This window comes from Ornithodoros turicata, chromosome 9 (genome assembly GCF_037126465.1).
Source record: "Ornithodoros turicata isolate Travis chromosome 9, ASM3712646v1, whole genome shotgun sequence".
NCBI classification, from domain to species: domain Eukaryota; kingdom Metazoa; phylum Arthropoda; class Arachnida; order Ixodida; family Argasidae; genus Ornithodoros; species Ornithodoros turicata.
Genome location: NC_088209.1, coordinates 12,459,678 through 12,487,262, shown reverse-complemented (window position 1 = coordinate 12,487,262; position 27,585 = coordinate 12,459,678). Strand labels below are relative to the sequence as shown.

The 27,585-nt window shown below is 46.0% G+C and overlaps 1 protein-coding gene across 1 annotated transcript; it reads right to left on the bottom strand.

Moving 5' to 3' along the window:
• Window positions 1-1,817: 1,817 nt before the first annotated feature.
• LOC135369319 (uncharacterized) lies at window positions 1,818-25,906 on the bottom strand. The gene is made up of 6 exons (XM_064602917.1): window positions 25,848-25,906; window positions 18,364-18,492; window positions 15,114-15,202; window positions 4,741-4,820; window positions 2,295-2,352; window positions 1,818-2,167 (listed from the first exon to the last, which is right to left on the bottom strand). The coding sequence occupies exons 2-6, from the start codon at window positions 18,416-18,418 to the stop codon at window positions 2,111-2,113; spliced, it is 339 nt and encodes a 112-aa protein (XP_064458987.1). The 5' UTR covers window positions 18,419-18,492; window positions 25,848-25,906; the 3' UTR covers window positions 1,818-2,110.
• Window positions 25,907-27,585: the final 1,679 nt, after the last annotated feature.

Sequence of the window (27,585 nt, the reverse complement as noted above, 5' to 3'; positions counted from 1 at the left end):
TACGTCATTCTTTCGCGTGGGATTTTCGATTCTGTGGTCAGCGAATCGGGAGGAATGAAACGACGCTGTAGTTTCGAAATAGACAAACAGATGCGACCGTACCTTTAAAAGGGCACCAAAGTTCGAAAAGATTCTTCGTCCGGAATGAAAGATAGGCGTTACCTTGACACCAACACAAAAGGAACGGGACTCATCGATTGCATGACTTACGACAGAGAGAAACTGCAACCCACGCTTACCCTCCCCTTCTGAAGAAGGCCGCGACAGTGCGGAGCGGCCTCCCATTGGTATCCTCGAACGATTTGCCCAACCATCGCAGGAGATCGTTGGAGGTGACCAATCCGACTCCTCTGCGCATTGTCACGCTACTTGAAAAGGAGAGGGAGAGTGAAAGCGCTGTTTCTCGCTCGATCATAAATCGCGAACGGCGCAACGGGTGAATCCTGTTCCTTTTGCGTTGGCTGTCAGTGTAACGCTAGCTTTCATTCCATCAGCAAAGATATCTGCACGTTCGTGCCCCTTTAAAGTGTCACTACGAACTAAATCTCGTGCCTTCAGAACCCTGGCTAATTTATGTCGTAACAATCTCACGGTGCCACAACACCGAATATCCTCTGGATGTACGAGTAGTGCCCTAACGCCTGTGATCGGATTCCTACGTCCGATGGATATCCCTCAGATATCCAACGCGGTTTAAGACACAATATCCGCATAACGGTCATTATGGATGTCCCTGGGAATGCAAAAATACAGCAGGCTGTAGTTCGCGCACAGCCATCGATCGGCAGCATAACCAAGATTTCTCAAACAGTTACGACAAATTTGGTTACTCATCTGTGCTAGCACCATTCACTAAGAGCTGGCATTATTGTCCCACAATGGGCTCGCACAAAAGTATCTGTAGATTTGAGAATTCCTGCGAAAATATTAGATGTATTGAACACCACCTGTCATGTAAGTTCAGTCACACAGGGCAACAGAATAAATCGGAACCTAAACTGTCTTAGACTCGTGTTAGAATCATGGTGACTATTAATTATACTTATTTTGCCAACAAGCCATGCTAAATATAATTGTAAAATTATACAGGGATATTTTTGATTCAATTCCCCTACACTCTTTCCAAATGTATTTCCAAGTTGTACGTAATGGCCTTGTGTGCACTTGAGGTACTCATATAAATAAACAAATAAATAAATAAATGGCTTTCACATAAACGCCCAGAACAAGTAGAATTGCAATGTCCATAAAACATCCCTCCATCGTCCGTTCATCGTCTCTGTAAATACCCGTCGGACACTTGCAGACTCCTAGTTTCTCTCACTTGGACCACTACCCCAACAACACAAGGCAGTCCTAGATATCTGATGTGTGTCCGAAATTGGATATTTTGACATCCTGTAAATAATGCGTTTCGGACATACATCATGCTGCCTGCCTTGCTGACTGCATTGCTGATTGCCTTGTGTTACGGTGTATATTCTCAAAATATTAATTGTTTCCCAGTGGAACGTCGAAGTGCCACAAAATAATTATTATTTAGTTACGAGAAGAATGACGTCATAATGTGCGCCACCTATCTGGCAATATTTTTCGTCTAAGGCGGATTTCCGTCCCGTCACCGCTCCTGTTGGCAGTCTTTTATCGTTGAGCTCGATCATGCCGCATATTTAGCGCACCCACCAGATAGCATCACACTTGCTCTGTTTCTCCGTTTTGTGTGACGTTATCCGGTGAGTGCTCTAATATACGGCATGATCGAATTCACTGATACGCCATGTCGACCTTCACGTGAGTTCGTAGCAGGGCCCGACATCACGGCTTATCAGATGGGCGCGATCGTGAGTTTCGAAGGCCCGAAACGCCGAGCTTATGGAGCGGAGACCACAAAGGTACACAGGCTGTCGCTAGGTGTCACGGCCACAGCTCGTGATGATGTCACCTGCTCTTCGAGAATCCGAAACTATGAGTTTCGTTGAAGCTCCGGAAATTTGTCGCACCATGTAATGTACAGTTGTGGCGTTTATAATTTTGCGTCCCGAGTCTTTGAATTTTCTTATATGATATTAAATAAATGTCTTTTTAGTCCGTAATGGCGCCGCTTGGACAGTCATGTTGCCAGCAGAGTGCATGTGGAGCCTGCATCGTCCAGCGGAAGATCGGGACCCTGAAAAACACCATCAGTGTTGCATCAGATTTGATATTTGAAATAAAAACACATTATTGGCTGCATGCAGTACAGAGTGCATACAACGTCTAGTGGGAATCTTACGTATAATGGAAACACGCATCACCTTATTTATTTTCTCGTCTAATTCCCTGAAGAATTCAATTTGGCTTGCTGACCTTTCTCTGAAATGAAACATTGCACAGTCGTTGTTGAAGGCGTATTTTTGTTGAGCTGTGCAATCTTTTAGGACTGCAATTTGAATATAAATCAAATGCATGACCGCCATTAAGTTTTGAACCCTAAATTATAGCCCCTATAGCCTAAATTGTAGCCCTAAATAGCCAGGGAATGATCAAAGATATGAAACTTGATTGTTGAATATAAACGTTTAGTACAAACCGCGCCTGTGTTAAGTAGGACGCACTACAAGCTGTTTTCACTTATATCCGTGGACAGCTAGCGTGGTGCTGTTCCAATGGCCATTCAGAAACGCCTTCGAACTTCGAATTCGAAATAACATAAATAATAAGTACCAAAGCTCTACACTCTGAAAGCAGCACTTCACCGCAAAGCACGATCTTAACCAACCACCATTCCCAATGACAGCGTTGTGCCCCCGGATTTGTTCAAAAAACGGGAGGCGTACGCCCTTTGGTGATTATCATGCAGTTATGTTCATTGCCACCAAAAGCCGTAGACCACGCGTTTTCCATGCCTTCACCGTGCTATGTGGTGAAGTTCAGTTTCAAGAATGTACTACAACGTAGGATACGTTCCAAAGCTAACTATTGCTAACATGACTTTCACGCGTGTCCCATGTACATTGATATTTCACCCCCGGATTCTCGCTCCGCCCTGAGGGCTAAGTGCACGCGCAGGGGCCCTTCGTCCATTCACGAAGCATGGACAGAAGGGCCCCTTCGCGTGCGCTTAACACTGAGGGCGAACCGAGAATCCGGGGGTTAGACTGCCACATAAGTGTGGTAGGACGCACGTTCCATGTCAATCTAAACCCTCACGTGAGATTTTACACGCGGGATTTCCGCATCTGTATTTTTCGTATTTTCTTCGTCGTCTGCATCTTCTTAGCTGAGCTCATCAAGGCCGGAGGGTCTAGAACGCAATTTTTTAGGCACAAACAGGTAGCGCTCTTCGTCACATAAATCGTTTTGAGCAAACCTACCTTCAGAATTGTGTCGTTTTATCTTCCGATTGGAAGGAAAGTTGATATATAAAAAGGTGCTTTATCGGCTCCTCAGCTTTATCGGCAGACAGAGCGATATCATTCGATATCACCGGCATCTATAGGTGCCGGCATTAGGCTGTGCCAATTTGGGATGTGGACCCTGTGGAGTATTCTGGGCGGGCACACCTGATATATTTTCCCGAAAAACGTCACCACCCTGTAGATTCTTAGATACAGAATTTCGGTATACCCCCTACGTTATACCTGTATTCGTGCGCGTCGTCTTCTGCATTCTCAAACTAAATGCTTTAATTTCATCGGCTATTATTGGTAGAAACGTGCTTAATTACGGTACAGGTATAATAATAATAATAATAATAATAATAATAAAAAAACGTTAATATCGCGAGTTTCGTTTATGGTGTTCGCTCGAAACACAAAACTTCACTGCATAGCACGTTCCTAGCCAACCATCATCCCGAATGACAAAGTTCTTTCCCTTGATTTGCTGAAAAAAAAAAAAAAAAAGGGAGGGGGGGTTACGTCATTTTTTGTGGTATCATACAGTTCATAATTGCCACAAAAATGGCGTACGCCCCCCCCCCCCCGCCCGCCCGTTTTCAGCAAATCAGTACAAAGAACCATGTCACCGGGATGATCGCTGGCTAGGGGCGTGCTATGTGGTGAACTCCATTGCTAAGAGTGTTAGCCATCACCTACACTCTTAAAAATGAACTTCACCGCATAGCACGCTGTTAGCCAACCATCATCTTGAATGATATCTTTATCTGTCCTGATTTGTTGAAAACGGGAGGCGTACGCCATTTTTGTGACACTTATGCTGTTCATAATTGTCACAGAAAAGGCGTACGCCTCCCGTTTTCAACAAATCAGGGCGGATAACGATATCATTCGAGATGGTGGTTGGCCAGGAGCGTGCTATGCGGTGAAGTTCATTTGTTAAGAGTGTAGCACCCAGTAGCGTCGCTAGGCACCCCTCCCAACAATGAATCTCCTTTCGATACCAGTTTTTTTCCCCCTAAACCAGGATATTTAAGGATTCGATGTTAGGGGTTCTTTTCAGCATACATCCATCCCGTCTTGGTGATGTGATAATCCCGCCGCAAATATTCGGGAACTTTGACAGCTGGTCCGAGGATCTTCCGCTATAAGCACGGAATATCTCCACTCCAGGTAACACGTCAGCTGGGTTTATGAGATAATGGTGTGCCCCCAAGTCGAGCATTCGTGCGATATTCCCTTTTCATTCTTTACTGTCTTATTTACACGTATACTGCTGCTTCTTTCACTCGAGACAACGCCACCGTAGCGCTGAATTATTATGCTGAATTACTGAACTGAGTCGTTACATAACGTTCCATACCTTTGAAATCGAATGGGCACGGTCGGGAAAAGCTTGCTGAGCCTTTCGATGGCTTGACTTCTGGCACTTCTTGCCGTCACCTGCAATATATTGCATATGTTCACGTAATATTAGGCGACACTGTTTCGCCGAACTATACGCCGAAATGTATGTGCGAGATATGGCAATGGATCTATCCCTGTTCACGAACAAATGACGTCAGATGGTACACCAGCGCTGCCAACTTGGTAAACTGGAACTACCGTAGCAAACAGTCAAAAAGTCACAAGAGAGCCATTCAAATGTGGCTTCTCATATTGTGAGATTTTTTTTTTGTTGCTATTCTTTACATTAGTTGTATGACCTTGCTCTGCTTCATTCTACCGGTAGCAGCTTTTCGGTAGCCCTTTCTAAGGATGGCTACCAGCCTCTTCCATCTTCTGGAGCCTGAAGAGCACGAGTTTCCCTGGGAGTGGACGTGGTGTCTATGTACAAAGCAAGCGTGAACTAAGTCTTGTTAACGAAGCACATTCCGCACAGGATTACGCCATTGACTTTCAGACGATGGAACTCTTGGGATGAAGCCTTCTTTTTCTCTTTTCTTTCTTTCTGTTTCTCTTTTCTTTCTTTGTGTTTCTCCTTTCTTTCCTTTCGTTTCTCTTTTCTTTTCCTTTCCTTTCTTTTTGTTTCTTGTTTTCTTTCCCTTTCCTTTCTTTTTGTTTCTTTTCTTTTCCTTCCCTTTCGTTCTGTTTCTTGTTTTCTTTCCCTTTCCTTTCTTTCTGTTGCTTTTTGTTTTTCTTTCTTTCCTCTGTTTCGATCCCCCTTTTTCTTTTTCCTTCCTTTTCTTTTTCGTTTGCCCCTTCCCCCTTTTTTTTCGGAATAGCAAGCCGGCTCTTTGCCTGGCTAACCTTTCCTTTCCTTTTTTCTTAATAAACCTTAATAAACCTTAATAAACATACCCCCCCCCTTCTTTTCCTTCTGCGGTGGAGTAGGAACGCGAATGAAGACACGAAAGCGAAGAAAAACGTGACGTCATCTGTGTGTACCACCAATACAAAGGAGCCATCCGTGAACGTGAGAGAACTGATGTTCCGATGCTGGAACAACATAGAAGGGACAAATACATACAAAGCCTCAAATTGCCTAAGAAATTAAGGATGAAACATGAAAGTCACTGAAAAGGTTAGCCAGATATAGGATTCGAACCCAGATCCTCTGGATTACCTGTAATCCAGAAGATGTGGGTTCGAGTCATACAGCTGGCTAACCTTTTCAGTGACTTTCATCTTTCACCATCCGTGACCTTCGTGAAGGAATATGACTTTGTGAAACGGCGGTGTTCTCCGTCCACGCTGTTTCGGTTTCACTATGTCTACAGACGTCATGATTACGTCACGGGGACGTTTCTCCGGTAGAGGTCTATACTGTGTTGTCGACTCCCCTCGAGTGTGGAGGTGTCGATTTGTCTTGGGAGTAGTCTCGTTTTCCAATGTGAGTTACGCCTAGACGTACAAAAATTTCGTTCTGAAGAGCTCCTGGAGCAGCTAGAAAGACTTACAGCGTGCTTACCGCCATATTCAATACATGGAACGCGCAACGCCCCTGTTTAGAAGCCACGCTCATGTCCTGTGTGTGTGACAGCGCATGTATTCTTCAGTATCTTCATAGTGAATAGGCAGGATTTTCATCTAAAGTGATAAAAAAAAATTCTAACTGGCGACGTACTCGCAAGGAGTATTGTGGGACTTTAAGCAATTACCTTCTGGAAACTTTTGTCGCCATTTAGGAAGGTTTTGGACAATTTTGCATTTTGATTTTTTTTTTCGAGTGAACTTTGAAAATTGCCAAGCGAACCTCAATTCTTACAGAAAAAACGAGGTCCTCCACGGATAACCACAGACATAACAAAAACTATACAGAGTATCGCAACACACATAGTTGAAAAAGAAAAAGAGTAAAAATTCGGCTTTAGCCCTGCCTGCTTGATTGTCGCAAAGAAGAGCGCACGGAAGGCGCGTGGAGAGGAGGAAGTGTTCCCGCCTCTTGCTTTTATCTTTCTTCCTCCAGCTTTGACCTTGATGCTGGTGACAACTGTCTTATGACAAAGAAAACTTTTCTGTTGCGATACTGTGCATAGTTTTTGTTGGGTCTGTGGTTGTCCGTGGAGGAATTTTTGTAAAAAAAAGTGAGGTTAGCTTGGTAATTTTCCCAGTTCAATTGGAAGAAAAAATTTTCCTTAATTAAAAATTGGCGAAAGCCTTCCTCAATAGTGGCAAAAGTTTCAAGAAGGTAATTGCCGAGAGTCCGACAACCCAGTTATAATTTTATCACAATAATAATTTATAATTAATAAGCTATATTTTTTAAGTTATAAGTTTTAAGTTATAACGTTTAAGTTGTAAGCTATAATTTTAAGTTATAGTTTTTAGTTAGTTTTTATTTAGCTTTTTTGAAGGTGTTGTGACAGTCGGTTTCCAGCTTTCCCAGATAGATACGAAAAACTATTCTATCACCCGACATCATCCCATATTCAAGTTTTCAGGTCCATGACGTGAGCAGGTACGCAGAAAAACGGCCCCGAAGAAGCGACATCGGTGACGTCACACAGGAGCAGCGAGGGAAGATGCGCGTCTCTCAAGCCAAATGGTGGAGAGGGGTCCGTGAGGTCACACCGTGGGTCGTCGTTTTATGGCTGCGCCTGTTCTCTGAACCAATCTAGTGATAGAAAATTTTTTTTCCACGGTGTTCTCATAACGAGTACGATGCATATATATTATGCTTCAACACATCAGAGAAAGTGCCGCAACACATTTAAGTTATAACTTTTCGTCACTTTAGGTGAAAGATCAAAGAAAAGATCTTCCCGGAACAGACCGTAAGCGGTACTGCCCCATCGACTTTTTTATCGGCCGTATCAGTCAAGGGCACGGCCAACCCAGGGGCGGACCGCGTTATCAAGGGGCCCTTCTCCAAATATGAAGGCCGGCTCCCTTTCGCCTCCCTTCACCGCCAAAGATCAATATGCGGATTTGAAGGGAGACCAGAGCATATGTATTTAGACAGAGTATATGTACTTGGACGGAACATATGTATAAACACCCTGTATTTGGACGGAGTACATATATATGTATTTATATATGTATTGGCATCATCGTGGAAGACCTGTATTGTTGTCCAGCAGGAGGGAGGTAGGCTCATAGAAAATCAAACCTTTTCATTGATAAGCTACGTTCACCGCAGACGCTCGTGGTACAACGGCGACAGACAGTTATATTATAGGAAGCTAGAATAACTGGTGTGCTTGTCGGCCTATCCAATGCATGGGAGCGCTTGGTCGCGGCCCTGGCACCCGGCCACGTGCGATTGTTTACATGGATGCGCTGAAGCTCGCTGCGCGCCTTGCGGAAGGATTTTTGTGGGGATCCGAGGTACTCTTCTGTTTCGTAGCACAAAGACCTCTCCGTGAAATGCAGAGGTTCGCACTGCGCCGGCCGAGAAAAACCAGCTCCGGTGGCGCAGCGGTAACGCGTGCGCTTGGAGACTGGGAGGTCCGCGGTTCGAATCCGCGGGCCTGCTGTGCCGTCTGGGGTTTTTCCTGGGTTTCCCTCAGATGTGTAATAGGCGTATGCCGGCACAGTTCCCCTGAAGTCGGCCCATGGACGCAGCAATCCTCCCCCCGAGCAGATTCCGCTCGGTCTTCCACTTCACCCTTTCCTCTCCTCCTCTCCACCACCTTTCCCTTCCCGAGAAACATGCCGCCTAACCAGCAGGCAGACCTCTCGGGTTCCTCCCAACGACACTCCTCCTCCTCCTCCGGCCGAGAAACGGGACAGTGTTGACGGATGGTTTATTAAGGGCATCACGAGCTCAGTGCAAGGTCGTTGCTTGCTGAGGTTCTCTCTTACTCTCTTGCAATTGATCATTTGTTGCTTTCAACAGTGATCATAAGCGATGCAACAGTGGTCGGTCTGTGTGTATCCTAAAAGCGGTAAAACCTCAGTGCAGGGGACACGAAAGACGAAACACACACGAAGTACTGACTGACAAACACCTTTACCGCTAACACCGCTTTTTAGATTGTACAGGTCACGACAAAAGTTTACGGAACAGTGGAGGAAGGGAGTTGCCTCAGGACAGAAGCCGCCGATATTTCGAACACAGACTGTTCTTCTTCTGGGCACCGTCCTCATCATTGGCATGGTATTTAAAGGGTTAGGTGTGACGTGTTTAAAGGTTCGTGCGAATTGTGGGTCAACAGCCCGGAGGGAAGAAAGGTTCCGTACGGGCTTTTACGGCCGGAGTGAATGGCTGCTTTGTTAGAGTGTGGAGGGGATTATGTGAACGTAGTGATCTAGGCTACAGACCGGTTACAGAAAAATGGAAGGTTCACGAACACGTGGACGAAACGGGACAACAGGCAAGAATTGGCAAGCATAGCGAAAGATAAGGAGGTTAGTGGTTACGTAGGGAAAATTCCAGAGCCAGCAAAGGTTTTTCTTTTCTTTTTTTAAATATTTGTAATGCAAAGTTGTGGCATGCAATAAAGAAATTAGAAAGCAGTGGCCATGCAGAACATAACAGATGATAATAGAGGTAGAAGGGAAAAGCATATTTTATTTGTGAAGTGTGTTCGTGAACCTTCCATTTTTCTGTAACCGGTCTGTAGCCTAGATCACTACGTTCACATAATCCCCTCCACACTCTAACAAAGCAGCCATTCACTCCGGCCGTAAAAGCCCGTACGGAACCTTTCTTGCCTCCGGGCTGTTGACCCACAATTCGCATGAACCTTTAAACACGTCACACCTTACCCTTTAAATACCATGCCAATGATGAGGACGGTGCCCAGAAGAAGAACAGTCTCTGTTCGAAATATCGGCGGCTTCTGTCCTGAGGCAACTCCCTTCCTACATTCTACCGGTTCGCTGGATTTCTACCCATCTACGGAACAGTGGAGTGGCGCGCTGCGGAGAACAGAGAACTATCGCAGTGTGGACGCGTCGTCTGCTTTTACACGTTTATTCCGCGTTCATTGCCGTAGGGGGAACCGAATAGTATCGTACCATCGCGGCACAAGTGATCTTCCGGCGAATATACACAAGAATTACGAAAAAAGAACCATCAAATCCGAACATCGGCCCACGTGTTATCCACACTAGAATGGTGACAGTGTCGCCCCCTACAGGTCGATCTCGTAGCGAATACAGTCATCTGAGCGACACGGTTGCTGCAAACAGGAGCAGATAGACTTACAAACAGGTGACTGGGTATATCCTATACACACCTCAGTAAGTGTGTCCACTCCCGTTCGCCGCTAGGGTGGCGCTGAGATCAAGAAATACGTCGCTCTGGTGTTCCGTAAACATTTGTCGGGATCTGTACCACCGAACAGCCCGGTTGTTATCGCTTTTTAACCTACTGCGTATATCGCCGCATTCTCGCTCGCCTTGAGGGATCTTTGCGCTTCGGAGAACCCATCCAGTAGCATTGGCAATGCGTTGGACGTTTGCTCGCTGTACGTGCACAATCTATAAGCAACTTGTACAACTTGTACCCCGCCGAAAAGCTGCTAGCGTCCTCAGCCGGAATCGAATCCACAACCTGACGCCAAACATTTGAGGGTTTTAGTGGAGGGGCCTTCATAAATCACTTATTGTAAAGTACGCGTAGATTTTGTTAGACCAAGTACAATGGCTATCCCTTGGAATGTAACCGTGCTTGTTTTCTTGCATTCGAAATCGGGTACCGCATAAGGACCGCGTCCAGGCACAAATATGCCAGGATTGTGTACCGAAGGTAAGGGAAGGGCCACTACAGGACCTCACAGCATGACCGAGACAGCACGGTTTCAATGGAGAAATCAGCAGCAACAAATCGTTGAATATTAGATTTTCTCATTTCACACAGTGTTCAGAAACCGTTTCTCTCAGTGATTCACAGGTTCGAACACAGGGTCGGACTCGTGCGCAGTGCAAGGATTATGGCGCGTATTCTTTCGCGCTGTATTAGGCCCATAAGTTACCGGGATAAGTGTAAAGGATAAGGATAAGGATAAACAGTTTTCGACAGTTTAATTGGGGGCTAGGTAAACCCTCGTCACTTCGGACGCTGACCGGCCGACAAACGTATAGGACCGCGCATTGCTTTCCACACGATAGCCTCATCAAATACCGCGATCATATGTACTACACTGCAATGTATTTGATGCGATATAAATTACGTCAAAGCAATACGACATCAGCGAGTTTTAGTATACCGTTGATAAAGTTATCGTCTCTATCGGAACCAATCGCACTCGTGCGTGACTCAGAATCTTATCCACTGATTGGTTCCGGTTGATACGGTGAGACGCTAGCCACGTTATCAACGATCTGTTAAACTCTATTATCTCCGCTCGTTATCCCTTAACGATAAGCCATCCGACGTTTCGTTGCGTTTCTATTCATCCTGTTCTGAGCCCCTTATCTGGTGTTACGTACAAGTGGAAAGAACTTCGACGATAATGTGCCTGCTGTTCACACTTCACAGTCATCATAACTACTGGTTGTTGCTCGCTATTTTCAAGAAATGAGACTCCATGTAAATACCGAAGGAATTGTGTTTCGGGAACCCACTGATTAGTGAGTTTTAGTGGGTCGTACCTTATCACATTTACGTACGCAAGAGATAGCGTTGGTGGTTCTGCGCACGCGCAAAACGTAAAGGGAGCTTCGTGCATTGCGCAGAACCACCACGTACGTACCCTTACCCCTTACGTACCCACCCCTTGTACCCCTTTGTACTTACGTACACAAAGGCGGCAAGGTACGATCCACTAAAACTATTTATATCGTTTTAGCCCGTGCAGCCTGTATGTGTGCATTTCGGGCTTTCTTTATGGTACACACCATCAGATCAGGCAATAACATTTCTTTATATAAAACTATCTGGTTGAATGTCAGTATTCAATTACAAGCAATGGAAGAGCGTCGCTAAAGTCGGAAGTAAGAACGACAAGATAAGATCTGCAATAAAATAAACACTACAGCGTCCTCGTTCCCCGAATATTCATTAACTGGACGCGTGAAAGGGCGGGTAGTCAGGCAACAATACTGGTGTTCGAATTTCCGAAGAAAAATACAGCTTCGTTTGCAGCGGACACACAAAACTTTTCCTTAAGAACGAAGATGAAGAAAATAGCAGCGACGCTCGCCATCTATCATGATACCTGATAACGATGTCTTTCTGGAAGCGATAAAGATTAATGATACTGTCATTACCGGGGTAACCCTGAATGCTGTGTCAAAATAGGAGGGTATACACTGTCTGCGTAGCATAAGAGGTCCTGGATACTTCCGAGCGATCTGCCTGCCTGTCTGGCGGCACAAGCTGCCAGGGCGGTGGTTCTAGACCCACTTCATAGGCAACTGTGCTGACATTTATCTTAAAGTGTATGAGGAATGAGGAAAGAACAGTCTCGGATAGCACAGCTTCTGCCGAGATTCGAACCCCGGTCACCTCCCAGTCTTAACATGCCATGCCAGCATAGAAGGCCACCTCACATTCCAACACATAGTGACCCCCAGCACCAGGAGGGCCGCCGCAAATTTAGCAGCGTTCGCGGAGTGGCCCGGACTTGCTGGTTCTGCTGAAGCTATCTTCCAAAATTTGGACGGCTTTATTAGGAGGACATCTGCTCCTGAGCATAAAAAGGACGGTCTCGTATAGCCGGGGCGATTCCGAAACTCAGCCAAAACTAGTTTCACAAGCACTGTACACATACAACCGTCAAAGTTTCATTCGGAATAACCAAGTCGTTTTCGAGGAATTTGTCGAAACGTGCAGTAAGAGCAGACGACGAAAGCTGCGCTTCTCTCATGCCTACGTCACGTATGACGTCAGCCTGCGGGTGCCTCGTCGTTGTCATGGTAATTGTACTTGCAGTAGCACCTTGGGTTGAGTGTACAACGAGGAGTGTAATGAAAGCGCGCGTAATATATTTTTGGTCGGAGCTGTAATGCGACCGCGCGCGCCGATGGCCGGCGACTTCAGATTTGAGATTGTGGATGGGGTTGTTCTGCGACTTTTAACTTGTATTTGAGGATTAACATAGTTGTTCTGAACCACCATGCTTCCCACTACTTAGAATGCGCGTTTTTCACCTGAGAACTTAAAGAAAATGTACAAGAGTTGCCGCGGTGCCCAGTAACTTGTGAGTCGTCTGCTCACGCCGATGCACTTGCGCGCGCAAAAGCAGACGATTTCTGTATCCTATCACGGACTTACCCGCAGGGCGACGTGGCCGTCCTTATTGTTGCCAACACAGATCGCGGCATGCTCTGCAATCTTTATCAATTTAATTCTGCTATTTAATAACTGTGGCGTGTTTTGTCGGGTAAATTAGCAGTATTCCATTTTCAACAAAGGGCAATCGAACGGTACACTTTATGAAAGGGGCAGGGGGTACGAGACCGTACCTTTAAAGTTATGAGATCTTCTCCCTCCCTCTCTTTCATTTAACTCTTTTATAGGAAGAGTCTCCTCTGCTGGAACTACATTTGTTTGCCCCTTTGGTACGGGTACCAAAGGGGAAAACAAAAACAGGGTATATACACTATGTCACTGCTCTCCCCCTTTCCCGGCTTTTCGCGATGCAACTAGCTTTCTATTGAAGAATATGAAGACCAATACAGACAAATAACGCTGAAATTCTATTTCACAGTTGATATATAATCAGAAACGAATCAGCTGGACCAGAAAGCGTACCATGCTTTCTAGTCCAGCTGATTAACTGATATATTGACTGTGAGATAGAAACCTTGTTGCATCGCGAAAAGCCGGGAAAGGGGGAAAGCAGTGACACAGTGTATAAACCTTGTTCTGAAATCGTAAGCAAAAAGCATTGCTTCTACGATGAAGGTATAAACAGAGTGTTCCACCAGTTTTTTTACCGCAGCAAAATAAGGCGCTGACCGGGTTCCGCCCAAAAGATTCCAGCACTTCGCTTTTCGTTTTCAGCAGACGACCACGAGAGTACAATACAGTAAAACATAAGGTAAATGTGTTTATTACTTGTCTTGTGATTTCACTTGCTTTCCTGAAAGGTTTTTCGCCTGAAACGGTTATCTCACACCTTTCTCTTACTACCGTGTACAGTGAGCGTAAGCTCGCTTTCATGTAGCAAAATTACTGCCCATGAGCCGGTTAAACCGGGACCGAAAACAGTAACGGTTCTAATCCCTGTAAATGTTCCGACAGCTGACCGATTTTTTCTTTTTTTTTTTTGTGTGTGTGGTATGATATACCTGAAACAAAACCATGCCTGATATACCGCTATACCTGAACCGGTTCAAGCTGCTAATTTCGGTTCAGCGGAGCTAAACCCGAACCGGACCGAAAAAAATACCGGTTCCGATCCCTGATTGAAACACTGCCTTACCACAACATTCCAAAACGCGAACTCGTCTGTCCGTCGTAATCATATCTCCGAAGCGTGACGTATCAGCAGGTAGACATTTTTTTCTCTCCCTCTCCCCCCCCCCCCCCCCCGTATCTTCCACTGAGTGCTTGAATTTCGGCCATCGCGGGAACCCCCTGGCGCTCCCAGGTGCTCGTTGCACATGAGGTCACGTGGCCGTGAGGGCACAAGAAGCGGCAGCGAGCCGAGCCCTTGGTAGCCACCTGTCGGCAGGCCCGTCGTCATCGATCCACCATATCAACGCCGGGTATCTTAACGGGTATCTTAGTAACGGGTAACTTAGTCAGCTGGACTCTCGCCCCTCCTCCCTACCAGGATTGCTTTCCTCCCTGGCCGAATCCAGCCCACCAACGCTCTGCCCTCAGAGCTCTTTTGACCTTTCGGGACACAGTCAGACTGCGATCCTCATTGTGAAGGGGCTCATTATTTCATTCCCCACATCACCATCAGCAATGGGGTAGAGTATCGCCTCTGGCAAATGAAACTCCCCATTCATCATCTTAAAATAAAGTTGTTGTTGTTCTTAGCTTCATAGATTAGGCTTTATCGTAAAAAGCATGTACAGAAAGAAAGAAGGGTGCCCGTGTGCATAGGCGTTCCCAGGATTTTTTTCCAAGGTGGGGGGCGGGGGGCAAGCGTGCAACGCCCCCTACCATCTCTTTTTCTGGAGGCGGACGTTGCGGACTGTGCGGATGTTTAGAGGTTCCTATTATGACATCTGAGAATAATCTAGCAATAGACGACTTCAGAAAATCCCAGAGTGCTTAGCGCCACTCTGAACTGTGGGAGCTTACTAATACGAAAGAAACGGGTGACATCAACACTGTTTCCGTCACACTTCCAACGCTTCCAACACACTTCCGTCTGACTGTCTCCGCATAGCCCTGGATGCACAATGCGTAAATAAAGCGTGCAACAACATCTCCGTATAGCTTACCGAATTTGATATAGTTCTGATTGCTGCAGATTCCACGAGACATTGTGAGTTATCCCCGGATACCGTGGCGGTGCTATCTTCGCCAGCCTCTGGAAGAAATGAAAGAGGTTCGTGAAATGAAACTTCAGCTACAATTTCGGGATCAAAAAAAGAAAAGAGAAAAAGAAGAAAGAAAGAAAAACACAGTTATGGATAATTCCTCTATGGTCGTTTTCGTGCAGCGTACCTGTTTTTCTTTTTAGTTTTTGTGTTGGCGCTGCGAATCAGCTGTTGCTATGAACGGCGCGCAGACATGCACAGATGGAGAGAGGACCGCAGGAAAGTGTGGTGGACAGGGGCTTAGTACGCGTCCTGGGCTGACTTCAAGGGGAACTGTGCCGACATTCGTCTGGAAGGACGTCGGAAAACACAGGGAAACCGTGGGCTACCCCGCTTGTACGTTAATTTTGTTGTCATATCGAGAAGTGAGGTCAATGCTAAACATATTCCCACTTGTCAAATCCAAGATAGCCGGTTCACACCGCACCAAAATCCCTGAATATTCTATTTCACGTGCGCACTATGTTTTCAGTGCTATATTGCTCCGCGAGGTCACCGCGATGTTCCCGTAACCGGTTCCCTCGCGAGACCCAGTGTGTCTCAGTGGTGTCCGTCATTGACTAGGAGAGCGAAATCTGCCCCGCCTCCAGCGCCTAGAATTCGGTGTTGCTATACGTTGGAACATGGTGACGTGACCCGGTTCCAAGGATAAGGAGAGACTCACGCGGATTATGCTCTTTGAATGGCTTTGTGTCGTGTTAAAGAAGCTGGCTAGAAGCGAAAGAATTTCGTATTTGGATATCGTGAGCTACGTTCTTTCATTGAGCACAATTATTCGGAGAATGTTCGTCGACTTGTTTTGTGTCCCTTTAATGTTTCCATTATGCTCTTGCCCCTCTTTAGTGCAGAATTCTTCCTGTTGTTGTCTCCTCGCTACACGGGAAAATACGAAGACGGTGCGCACTTGGACGTGACTTTCATTTTTTTTTTTTTGACGTTACTGGAACTGCAGCTTTAAAAATCGTTGTAAACGTCATTAGTGATACTTATCAATATGTAAACAACCGGTACACCAAAATACACATGCAACATCGCCTGCCAACGATCGACAATCAGCTCTTGGCTGACGCTTCGCCATGGCAGCTTCAACGAGGAGATTCTGTTCCATGTGATTGCAACACTTTGGTTCTGTTTCATTCGAGCTCAAATCAGATCAGTCAGCACTATACGCTGGAAGAGTTCGGTTGGCAAAATTGCTTCATGCGGCTTCCGCCTCGTCCACACTCGACAGGAGGAATTCTTCATTGAAGACTTGCAAGAAGAGCATAATGGCAACGTCAAGACATGTTTGCTCCTCCACACACTAAAGACAGAAACCGTTGCCAGGAATGACACCCTTATCGCCTCAGATTGAAAGGGACGGAAGGAGTGGGGCGTACGCCTTTTTGTGACAATCTGGGCATATAATAATCGTCACAAAAAGGGGTACGCCCGCCTCTCTCAGTCACAAGCGATAACCGCATCATTCGAGACAAGCACGCTATGCGTTGGCGCAGAACATGACATCATTGCAATTTGTGGGCTTATGGTTACGTCACTCGCTTGTTGCGTCATCGAAACTTGAGGAGGCTCAGCACAGCGTTCGTAAACAGGATTGAAATTACGCGTACAGAATCCTTGAGGCACCTTCTTTTCACGGACTAAATAAAATAAACACTTTTCTCTGAGTCTGAAGTGGCATAAGGGATTAATTGTTGTTAGGTAATTACTCACCCATAGTCGTGATCAACTTAAAGGAGTACAGAGGACCATCAAAAAAAAATTCAGATTAAGACATCTGATGAAAGAGTGTGTGTCATTATACCGAATAGCGCGAAAGGTTTTGATGTGCGCAATTTGTTTCCCAAAAAAAAAAAAAAAAAAAGAAACTCACATAAATATAGCTCCGCGCGTTCACCCTTAACTCGCCACTCCAGCTATAACGAAGATGAGGAGGTCCGTCATGAGGAGGTATAATGCCACGTCACCGATGACGGTATAAGGAGAACTCGTTCTAGTTCGCCGGTCAGTGGGGGTCAGCGCCTTCTCCCTTTGCCGCGGTAAACCTGTTTTGCCAGTTCTCCCGGAGAATTGGGGATAGAAGGAGCGGCCGAAGCATTACCGAGCAAGGAGAAAGGCTTTATCAGAACCCCGAACAGCCGAGTAGCAGACGACAGCGGAGTAGCAGACATTTCTCTAGGCCAATCAGCGAGCGTTCTCCTTATACCATCAGCGTGAGGTTCCAGGCAGATCACAGGCTGGTACTGCTCTTCGCCACCGTTGCGCACGGTCGCTTTTTGCGGCGTATTTTAAATTCAATTGCTGCGATAATTATGACTGTGGTGTGAATTACTTCGCATGGTGCATCTTACTGGCCTACATAACAGTTTTATAGGAAGAAAACTGGGTGTTAAAAATGACTTCTGTGCTACTTTAAGAAGGAAAATAAAAGTAGTGCGTCAGCTCTCCAAATATTACTGCGCCGCAGATAGGATGGCTGGACGCAGTGAGGTCACGCTCTCTCCCTGCGCCAGATAATGTAATCCATCATACTTACTCTGCTTCCGTGTCTGCTGTGAAGACTGGCCGCACGACACTACGCTGCGGCAGAAAGTGCGCTCCACTACTGATGGCGCATGGTGGCGCTGCGGTATCTGTGCTGGAGAGCTATTTGCGTCTCCTTATCTCCAACGGCGGATGTAGTTGACGGACTAGGTTTTTTTTTCCTCCTTAAGTTGAGCACGACTATAGTAGTTCCATATTCTATATTCAAGAAAATGTCCACTTATCTGACAATCCGCCTGCAGAAACGGTATCTATATGCTATACTCTCATCGCTTTTTTTTAATCAGAAATCTGCAACTACCAGTAAAACACTGTGTGTAACAGTGCAGTTAAAATATGACGGTTGATAAAAACGCTCCAGCAATGGCATTGGATCCCATACCCCGCGATGTCTCGTCAGAGACGAGACCAGTTGCACCCGGCATTTTTTTTAGAGATACACAGGGACAGGCATTCAGATTTTCTCTTACATCGTTGTCAGTCGCCACAAACAAACGCTCTCAGTACACGTCAATGCGTTAAGCTGATATTACTGTAACCGCAGGGAGAACTACATAAAGCGCATATGTTAATATTCGGATCCAGTGGAGTATAAGGGTTGTCTTACCCTCACCAGTTGGTTGCCCTTCTGTTCTGACGAATTTTGTAGGACTACAGCCCATGGCGTCATGGCTGCGATGCCTTCCTTTATCCTTATTAGGCTCACCCAGGATCAGCAATGACAAACCTGAAGGCCCTAAATGAGGGGAAGGGAGGGAGGGAGAGGGGGGGGGTAACCAGTGTAGAACATAAAATAGGTCTTATGGTACAAGGAATACCACACTGAAGATATCGCAGAACACTTTACTGGTACAGTAAGACCGGGTCAGGTATACAGGGAGATTCACATAAGGGGATTTAAAAAAAAAAGATCGGGCTGGCGATGTACTCGCGGATTGTGGGACTTTCGGCGAACTACTTTCTAGAAACTTTTGGCACCATTTACGAAGCCTTCACTCTTAGAAATGAACTTCGCCGCATAGCACGCACCTAGCCAACCGTAATCTGGAATGATATCGTTATCTGCTCGGATTTGTGAAAACGGGAGGCGTCCGCCTTTTTTGTGACAATTATGAACAGCATAAGTGCCACAAAAATGGCGTACGCCTCCCGTTTTCAACAAATTAGGGCAGATAACGATATCATTCGGGATTATGGTTCGCTTCGAGCGTGCTATGCGGTGAAGTTCATTTTTAAGAGTGTTTGGGCAATTTCTAATTGAGGGAAATTTATTTTTTCAATTGAACTTTGAAAATTGCCAAGCGAACCTCACTTCTTTTTTTTTTTTTTTTTTTTACAGAAATCGGAAGTCCTCCATGGATAACCACAGACCCAACAAAAACTATGCACAGTACCGCGACCGAAATAGTAAAAAAAGAAAGAAAAAAAAAGTCGTGAAAATTATGCTTTAGCCCCGCCTGCTTGATTTTCGCAAAGAAGAGCGCGCCACATGTCCGTCTACACTCTTAAAAATGAACTTCACCGCATAGCACGCTCCTAGCCAACTATCATCTCGAATGATATCGTTATCCGCCCTGATTTGTTGAAAACGGGAGGCGTACGCCTTTTTGTGACACTTATGCTGTTCATAACTGTCACAAAAAAGGCGTACGCCTCCCGTTTTAAACAAATCCGGGCAGATAACGATGTCATTCGAGATGATGGTTGGCTAGGAGCGTGCTATGCGGTGAAGTTCATTTTTAAGAGTGTAGGAAGAAAAAACAAATGGAGGCGGGGACACTTCCCTCACTCACCTGCGATACACCTCCATCACTGCGATTGGTTCCGATAGGCACGATAACCTTATCAACGGTATACTAAAACTCACTATTAGTGATTTTTAGTGTACCGTTGATAAGGTTATCGTGCCTATCGGAACCAATCGCAGGAGATGCGTGACTCAGGATCTTGTCCACTGATTGGTTCCGGTTGATACGGCTCGACGCTAACCACGTTATCAACGGTCTGCTAAAACTTTCTATTGATGATGACGAATGCGCCGCGAGCGCTGTGAAGTACACTGTTAAAACAGAACTTCACCACATAGCACGCTCCTAGCCAACCATCATTCTGAATGATATCATTCTGTGCATTGATTTGTTGAAAATGAGAGGAGGCGCCTATCCGGGACAGATTATCTTGTCCCAGATAGGCGCCTCCCTCCTGTTTTGAACAAATAATGACGCAGAATGATATCATTCGGTATGATGGTTGGTTAGGAGCGTGCTATGTGGTGAAGTTCTGTTTTAACAGTGTAGCGGGGTACACTCTTAAAAATTAGCTACACCACATAGCACGCTCCTAGCCAACCATCATCCCGAATGACAACGTTCTCTCCCTTGATTTGAGGAAAATGGGAGGTGTACGCTTTTTTTGTACCAATTATGCCGAACATAAGGGCAAAAAGGCCCCGCCTCCCGTTCAAATTGAGTGAACACAGAAGCCCTACCCACGGAACAAACACTTGCGGTGAGTGCGGGAATCAGAGCTACCTTATCGAAAATGAGGTCACCCGACGGCTTGTAACCCTTCCTTTCACCCCTCGTGTGGCGGTGTCAATGTAACCTCCTTTCTTCGCTGCTTTGCGCTCAAATCACGAGCCATTTCGACGGATTTTCGGGGAATTTATTTCGACAATTGCCATTGTATTACGAGTGGGGTTATGTGCTGTACTGAGTAAAATGACTATACGGGGAACTCATTTCCGCAAAGGAAACGTTAGGTTGCCTTGGAAAATTTCGGACTCCAATGGACCATTCCCATATTCGCGTCGCCCCTGGCGACGGAGTGTCGAACGTCATGTCTTTCCCCGCAATAATGGTGACGCGCTTTTCGGACTGGCACATTGCGTGGGAAAGTAGCCACATACAGCCAGTAGTATATAGTCACAGTGACGAATATGGTCGTCATGTGTATATAGTCACAGTTGTGTAGTCATATATGTACAGTCCCATAGTCATGCAACCATATATACATTGTATCTTGTGCATTATAACTAATTCCAACTAGTGTATTAGTGTGTATTAATGTTAGTATTAGTACTCGTAGTGTGCTCTTTAGTATGAGTCGTCTAATAAATTTTCTCAAACACAAGTAGCAAGAGAAGATTGGAAGAAGAATGCGGAAAGAGTGAAAGCGCATTGTACTCATTACCAGACCTCGAACGTCCGCGTAACCTTGAAACCGATTATCTCCCCACAATGGACATGACAGTCTCCCGCAGGAGGAGGAGGAGGAGTGTCGTTGGGAGGAACCCGAGAGGTCTGCCTGCCTGATTAGGCGGCATGGTTCTCGGGAAGGGAAAGGTGGTGGAGAGGAAAGGGTGAAGTGGAAGACCGAGCGGAATCCGCTCGGGGGGAGGATAGCTGCGTCCATGGGCCGACTTCAGGGGAACTGTGCCGGCATACGCCTATTACCCATCTGAGGGAAACCCAGGAAAAACCCCAGACGGCACAGCCGGCCTGCGGATTCGAACCGCGGACCTCCCAGTCTCCAAGCGCACGCGTTACCGCTGCGCCACCGGAGCTGGTCAGTCTCCCGCAGGTGGGTCCATAGCGATATTTTCCACTCAAAGGTGGCGTACTCAAGGGCTGAGCATGCGCATACGCGTTGTCGGAAATGGTCCATTCAGGAATTTAACTGTCCGTCAATTGAAATGAAATAAAAATGTTACCAATATGTGGCCAAAGTTCTTGGCAGAAAAAATCCCTTGACCGCATGTCTCTCCGGGGCCTACGTTTTTTACTATGAATTTCTATCATGGTCGGTGGACCGCCCTGTATGCATCTGAGTGCATTTGAGTGTCAGCTTATTTGTTGGCGTTGCTTCTTCGTTTTCAATTTGATGCTAATTGTTACTTAATTTATTTCCGATTCGATTCGCATCCATGCTTTGTGAGTTTGTGCGCGAGCGTCTCCAGGTATTTTCTTGTTTCGTTATCGTTCCTTTGGTCTTTTTTTTTTAACTTTGGGAAGCCTGGGCTGCATGGGAAGCCGCCCCTCGGATATGACGCTGAAATAAATCGAATATTACCGTTTTCGTCAATTATACCACAAGGTCTTCAAAAACATACCATCTTGGAGGTATATGTTTATACCTTAAAGTGCAAATAATATACCTTCAGGAAGGCATAACGATAGTATACCGTTACCGTATACCTTGAGGAAGGTACAGTGTTTATACCTCACAAGGTATGCGCCCCGGGAATAGACGTTTATACCCGAAACGGTATGCATATTTATAGGAGCGTATAATTCATTACTATAGTAACACAGTTACTTGTAACGCGTTACTTACAAGTCTGCGGCAGGGTTACCAACATAACGTGGACGACATACGGAGGCCATAAAGTTTCAACCTTTTACTCAGAAAGACAAGAGATGTATGAGATTTAATCAGATAGTGCTTAAAGCAAAGTCGACCGTACGTTTGGAGCGCGATGTCCCTATAGTGATATATCGTTGCGTCTTCTATATATTTTCGTATTCCTGCTCCAAAAGTCACGAGGCTTTGTTTCTTTGTTTATCTCCTCCTAATAACAAAGTTGAAAGTGTAGTATCTACACGTTCACGCTAGCTTCGTAAAGGATTGTATGACTGAGGGAAGAATCTCTTATCCATCGGCTCCGCCTCAACGTCGCCCGCACTCCGCACAGCTGTTCATAATCGACCAGCTATGGCCATGTCCTTATCTGTGTTGTCGTTTTTTGTCCCCTAGTCTCGGGTTTTTAAGTTATGGATGCCCTTATGTTCTACTTGCAACGTTGAGGCAGACATTCGACGCCTTCTTCTCGAGTGCCGCAGTTCCAAGTGCTTCAGCGACAAGCCCAGGTCTCGCTTGACGAGCCTCAAACGTTCCAACATCCTTCTTGCCACATTACTTGGCACACGCAGCGGTGATATAACCGCATCGCTTCTCAACTACCCTCGAGAAACTGATCTCTTCAACAACCTGTGGCATCATGGGTGGGACGGCGGAAGACCTCTGACCTCACATCACCTGTCTCTGACTGCCCCAGGAACTTCACACACCTTAAGGAATTATTTACGCAAGAAATATCAAGAAAGCCGACCTCATCCTGCCAAAATAAAAATGTGCCTCCCCCTTCCCCAACCCCCTCTGTATGTGAGAAACTTGGTAGACCATATTGTGCGGTATACAGACGGGCAGAAATCCAGCGAACCGGTAAGGAATTAGGAAGGGAAGTGCCTCAGGACGGGAGACGCCGATATTTCGTACAGAAGCTGCTCTCCTTCTCGAAGAGAAGAAGAGAGGAAGAACAGAAGAACGATCGACGTCCAGTGTTCGCGCACTCTGCTAACCGTAAGGAATATCCTGCAACGCAGTCACAAGATATTCTGTAGCAGATGACAAGAAAGACGCTACAGGTGTCGTCTGCGAAGTGTCGTCTGCTAAGTGCGCAGTACGCCACTCCCGATATTCCGCACCGTGTGAATGCTCACGTAACACGGGACGGAACTTCGTCTCTGTAAGCAGTTTGTTTGCTTTTTCTTCCACTAAAATCTTCCGTGGTGATATCGCTCGTGTGAATACACAGTAACTTCTGTAAGCTAAGCGCTATCGAATTTTTATCGCACATATGTGTGTATTGTCATCAATGCAATTGTCAATGCATGTCGTATTTCCAACTGTAGGATGGGACAAGCTCAAATGCGAAACATCACCAGACATGTATAACATACCACGGCGGGCTCTCATCCTGAGGCACATCCCTTCATGTTGTGTGGTATGTTATACATAACTGGTGGTGTTCCGAACACGTGGGATAAAAAAGTTCGATTGCGATTCGCTTATGAATATTACTGTGTATTCACACGAGCGACATCCTCACGGAAGATTCTAGTGGAAGAAAAAGCAAAAACACTGCTTACAGAGACGAAATTCCGTCCCGTGTTATGTGAGCATTCACACGGTGCGGAATATCGGGAGTGGCGTACTGCGCACTTAGCAGACGACACTTCGCAGACGACACTGTCCGCGTCTTTCTTGTCGTCTGCTACAGAATATCTTGTGGCTGTGTCGCAGGATATTCCCCACGATTAGCAGCGTACGTGAACACTGGACATTGAGCGCTCGCGCTCAGAAAGCTATGACGTTTTTCGTGTCTTCCGCTTCTGCGGGGAATGTCGCTCGTGTGGATACACGGTTAGTGAAGTTGAAGGAGATCGTCACACATCAATCCGCCTAATTAACAAGATCGTAAAAGGAATGACAAGAAGAATTGTGCTTTTCCGTTATTACGCTCTCTTTTCTCCGCGTTCCATGACTTTCGTATTATGAAAACTGGCGGTAACAGTAGCGTATAGAACGTTTCCGCTAACCATGTTTATAGCGGAACTGGTTTTTGCGGTAGCTGTTTTGAATGTAGATGTAATTTTTTGAAAGATCGCTACTCCGTCACTAAAAGAAAAAGAAAAAAAAAAAAAGAAGTAGCGAAGTCTGTAGGTGTGCAGTGTTGTATATAGCGGCGCCACTATGTACTGTAAGGGACACGCTTGTCTAAAATCAGCACTCCATGGTTTATCTAATCTCAAATCTCCAGGTGTTGTAAGACTATTCCTTTCGAGTAATAAACACGTGCAGTACATGGTCCACCTTCAGATACAATATTGGCACAACACTTTCTAGCGCAACCGAGGTAATGTCTATGAAAAAATGGCTACACTCTTAAAAATGAGGGGGGGGGGGTGATGGCAGGATAGGCTCGCCGTTGTTGGCCACACAGAAGTGGGCGTCGTCACGACTATAGCAAAAAAAAAAAAAAAACAGGAACGCATAGCAAAACAAAACACAAAGGAAGGACGGACGGATGGAGGATAGAGGAGGTTGAAGGATGGGGATGCGGTGAGGTGCACGAGGTGTACGCCTCCCGTTTCAACAAATCAGTGCTGCTAACAATATCATTCGAGATTATGGTTGGCTAGGAGCGTGCTATGCGGTGAAGTCCATTTTTAAGAGCGTACACTCTAAAAATGTGCGCCAATCACTGCCACGAATGATAGGGTTATCGCTTGTGATTCGAGGAGAGAAGGGGCGTACGCCCTTTTGTGGCAATTTGGATATATGATAATTGCCAGAACAAGGCGTACTCCCTCCTCCCTCCTCAAATCAGAAGCGATAACCTTATCATTCGTAGCAATTGTTGGCGCACAGCGTGCTATGCGGTGAAGTTCTGTTTTTATAGAGTGTAGGAAGCAAGTGAGCTGGTGAAGATGATGCATAATGTGAAACCCCGAGACTACACTCTAAGAAATGAACTTCACCGCATAGCACGCTCCTAGCCAACCATCATCTCGAATGATATTGTTAGCAACACTGATTTGTTGAAAACGGGAGGTGTACGCATTTTCTGTGACAATTATGAACAGCATAAGTGTCACAAAAAAGGCGTACGCCTCCCGTTTTCAACAAATCAGGGCAGATAACGATATCATTCGCGGTGATGGTTGGCTAGGAGCGTGCTATGCGGTGAAGTTTATTTTTAAGAGTGAACCATCATCTCGAATGATATTGTTAGCAGCACTGATTTGTTGAAAACGGGAGGCGTACGCTTTTTTATGCTGTTCATAATTGTCACAAAAAAGGCGTACGCCTCCCGTTTTCAGCAAATCAGGGCAGATAACGATATCATTCGAGATGATGGTTGGCTAGGAGCGTGCTATGCGGTGAAGTTCATTTCTAAGAGTGTAGAGAACACGAAGGGACAGACACAACACGAAGTCTAAAAAAATGTAATGTGGCAAATTGTGGTGTGTGTACTCAAAAAGGTAATGCGCGCACGGCGAAGTGCTGACAGGCGATTTTAGCTAACCGTGTCCCCAACAGTACAACACCGCACGGTCTAACAGACTGTATAGCGCGCCTTGTTGGCGACATTTATCCACGTGGATATAAAGATCCCGCCTATCCAGCGGAAAGCTAACTTCCCCCACCCCCTTCCCCACCATGTATACACGCATGTAAAACCAGAGAAGCAACGATAAGTCTGAGCTGAGTGACAGCAGTCCAAACTCAGCGCACAAAGGCACTCACCCAGTTCTTTGCAGCTCTTTCGGGAAACACCGATCAGAACACATCGGAGTCAAGCACGCCAATTGACTTTTTTTTTTCTTTCCTCTTCACTCTACCGATGTCAAGTGTTCTACAGGCGGTGATGTCACGGCTGTAATGCGCCGTGATTGGCGCGATTGATCACAGTTGTTTCCAGCCGGCGTTTCCATGACATCAGATATACAGCGGACGAAGCAAGAGGCACTCGAGGAACACGCATTCATTCATCAGACGATGTTAACGCAACACGACTCGAGCGAACAACACTGTGTCGCGGGCGTAGCGGGGGGGAAGGAAAAACGGTAAATACGAATGAAAAGGGACTATCAAGCGGAGTGCTACGGCGCGGGATTGCTCCCAAGGGAGCTGCCCGTAACGTGACACGAAGTCAGTTCTAGACGAGCCCCAGTTTTGAGTCGTGCGTGCGATCTCACTTGCCCCTCCGCTACGCTATCATACGTGCGTCCTTGATATTTTGCGCACAACTGTGGCATACATGCGCGCTTCAGCAGGTGGTGACCGGCTTCGTATATGTATTTATTTATTTATTTCGATACATCCCCAAGGGTGCGTAAGGACATTACGTGGGGGTGCGGAATGGGGGTCATGGTAACCTCTGTAAAGCGCGGTTTGGATGACGAAGTACTCTCGCGTTCGGTAGTAGTCACGCGCCCGCTCGAACGGTCTTGTCAATCGTTTGATGTGACCAGAGAAGCAGTTTGAACTGCACTTTTGAAACAGAACTTCACCGCATAGCACGCTCCTAGCCAACCCTCATCTCGAATGATATCGTTATCTGCCCTGATTTGTGTAAAACGGGAGGTGTACGCCTTTTTTTTGTGACACTTATGCTGTTCATGATTGTCACAAAAAAGGCGTACGCCTCCCGGTTTCAACAAATCAGGGACGATAACGATATCGTTTGAGATTATGGTTTGCTCGGAGCGTGCTATGAGGTGAAGTATTGTTTTAAGAGTGTGGGGGTGCAGAGAATGGGGCACGCGACAACTGAAACATACACTCTTAAAAATGAACTTCACCGCATAGCACGCAACTAGCCAACCATCACCTCGAACGATATCGTTATCTGCCCTGATTTGTTGGAAACGGGAGGCGTACGCCTTTTATGTGACACTTATGCTGTTCATAATTGTCACAGAAAAGGCGTACGCATCCCGTTTTCAACAAGTCAGGGAAGATAACGATATCATTCGAGATGATGGTTGGCTAGGAGCGTGCTATGCGGTGAAGTTCATTTTTAAGAGTGTAGGTCTGTTCACATCCAAGCTCACGTAACTTTTAATAGCTTCCTGATTACACGACTTGTCGCGGCATTCCATTTCTGGGAAGCGCGGCAGAACTTGCGACGAGATCCCTGACAAGCCCTACACTCTTAAAAATGAACTTCACGTCATAGCACGCTCCTAGCCAACCATCATCTCGAATGATATCGTTATCTGTCCTGATTTGTTGAAAACGGGAGGCGTACGCCTTTTTGTGACACTTATGCTGTTCATAATTGTCACAGAAAAGGCGTACGCCCCCCGTTTTCAACAAATCAGGGCAGATAACGATATCACTCGAGATGATGGTTGGCTAGGAGCGTGCTATGAGGTGAAGTTCATTTTTAAGAGTGTATGTGATCAGATTCCTATATGTTATCCAAAGGAATTCTTGCAGTAACTAATGACTGAGAATGTAGATGATTAATTACAATAAT

What these genes read in the sequence shown, in the direction of transcription:
- LOC135369319 (XM_064602917.1), bottom strand. Translation starts at nt 18,418, where the DNA reads ATGGGCTGTAGTCCTACAAAATTCGTCAGAACAGAAGGGCAACCAACT. An exon ending in AGGGCAACCAACTGGTGAGG is followed by an intron (nt 15,203 to 18,363) that starts GTAAGACAACCC and finishes CATTTCTTCCAG; the next exon opens with AGGCTGGCGAAGATAGCACC. An exon ending in TCAGAACTATATCAAATTCG is followed by an intron (nt 4,821 to 15,113) that starts GTAAGCTATACG and finishes AATATATTGCAG; the next exon opens with GTGACGGCAAGAAGTGCCAG.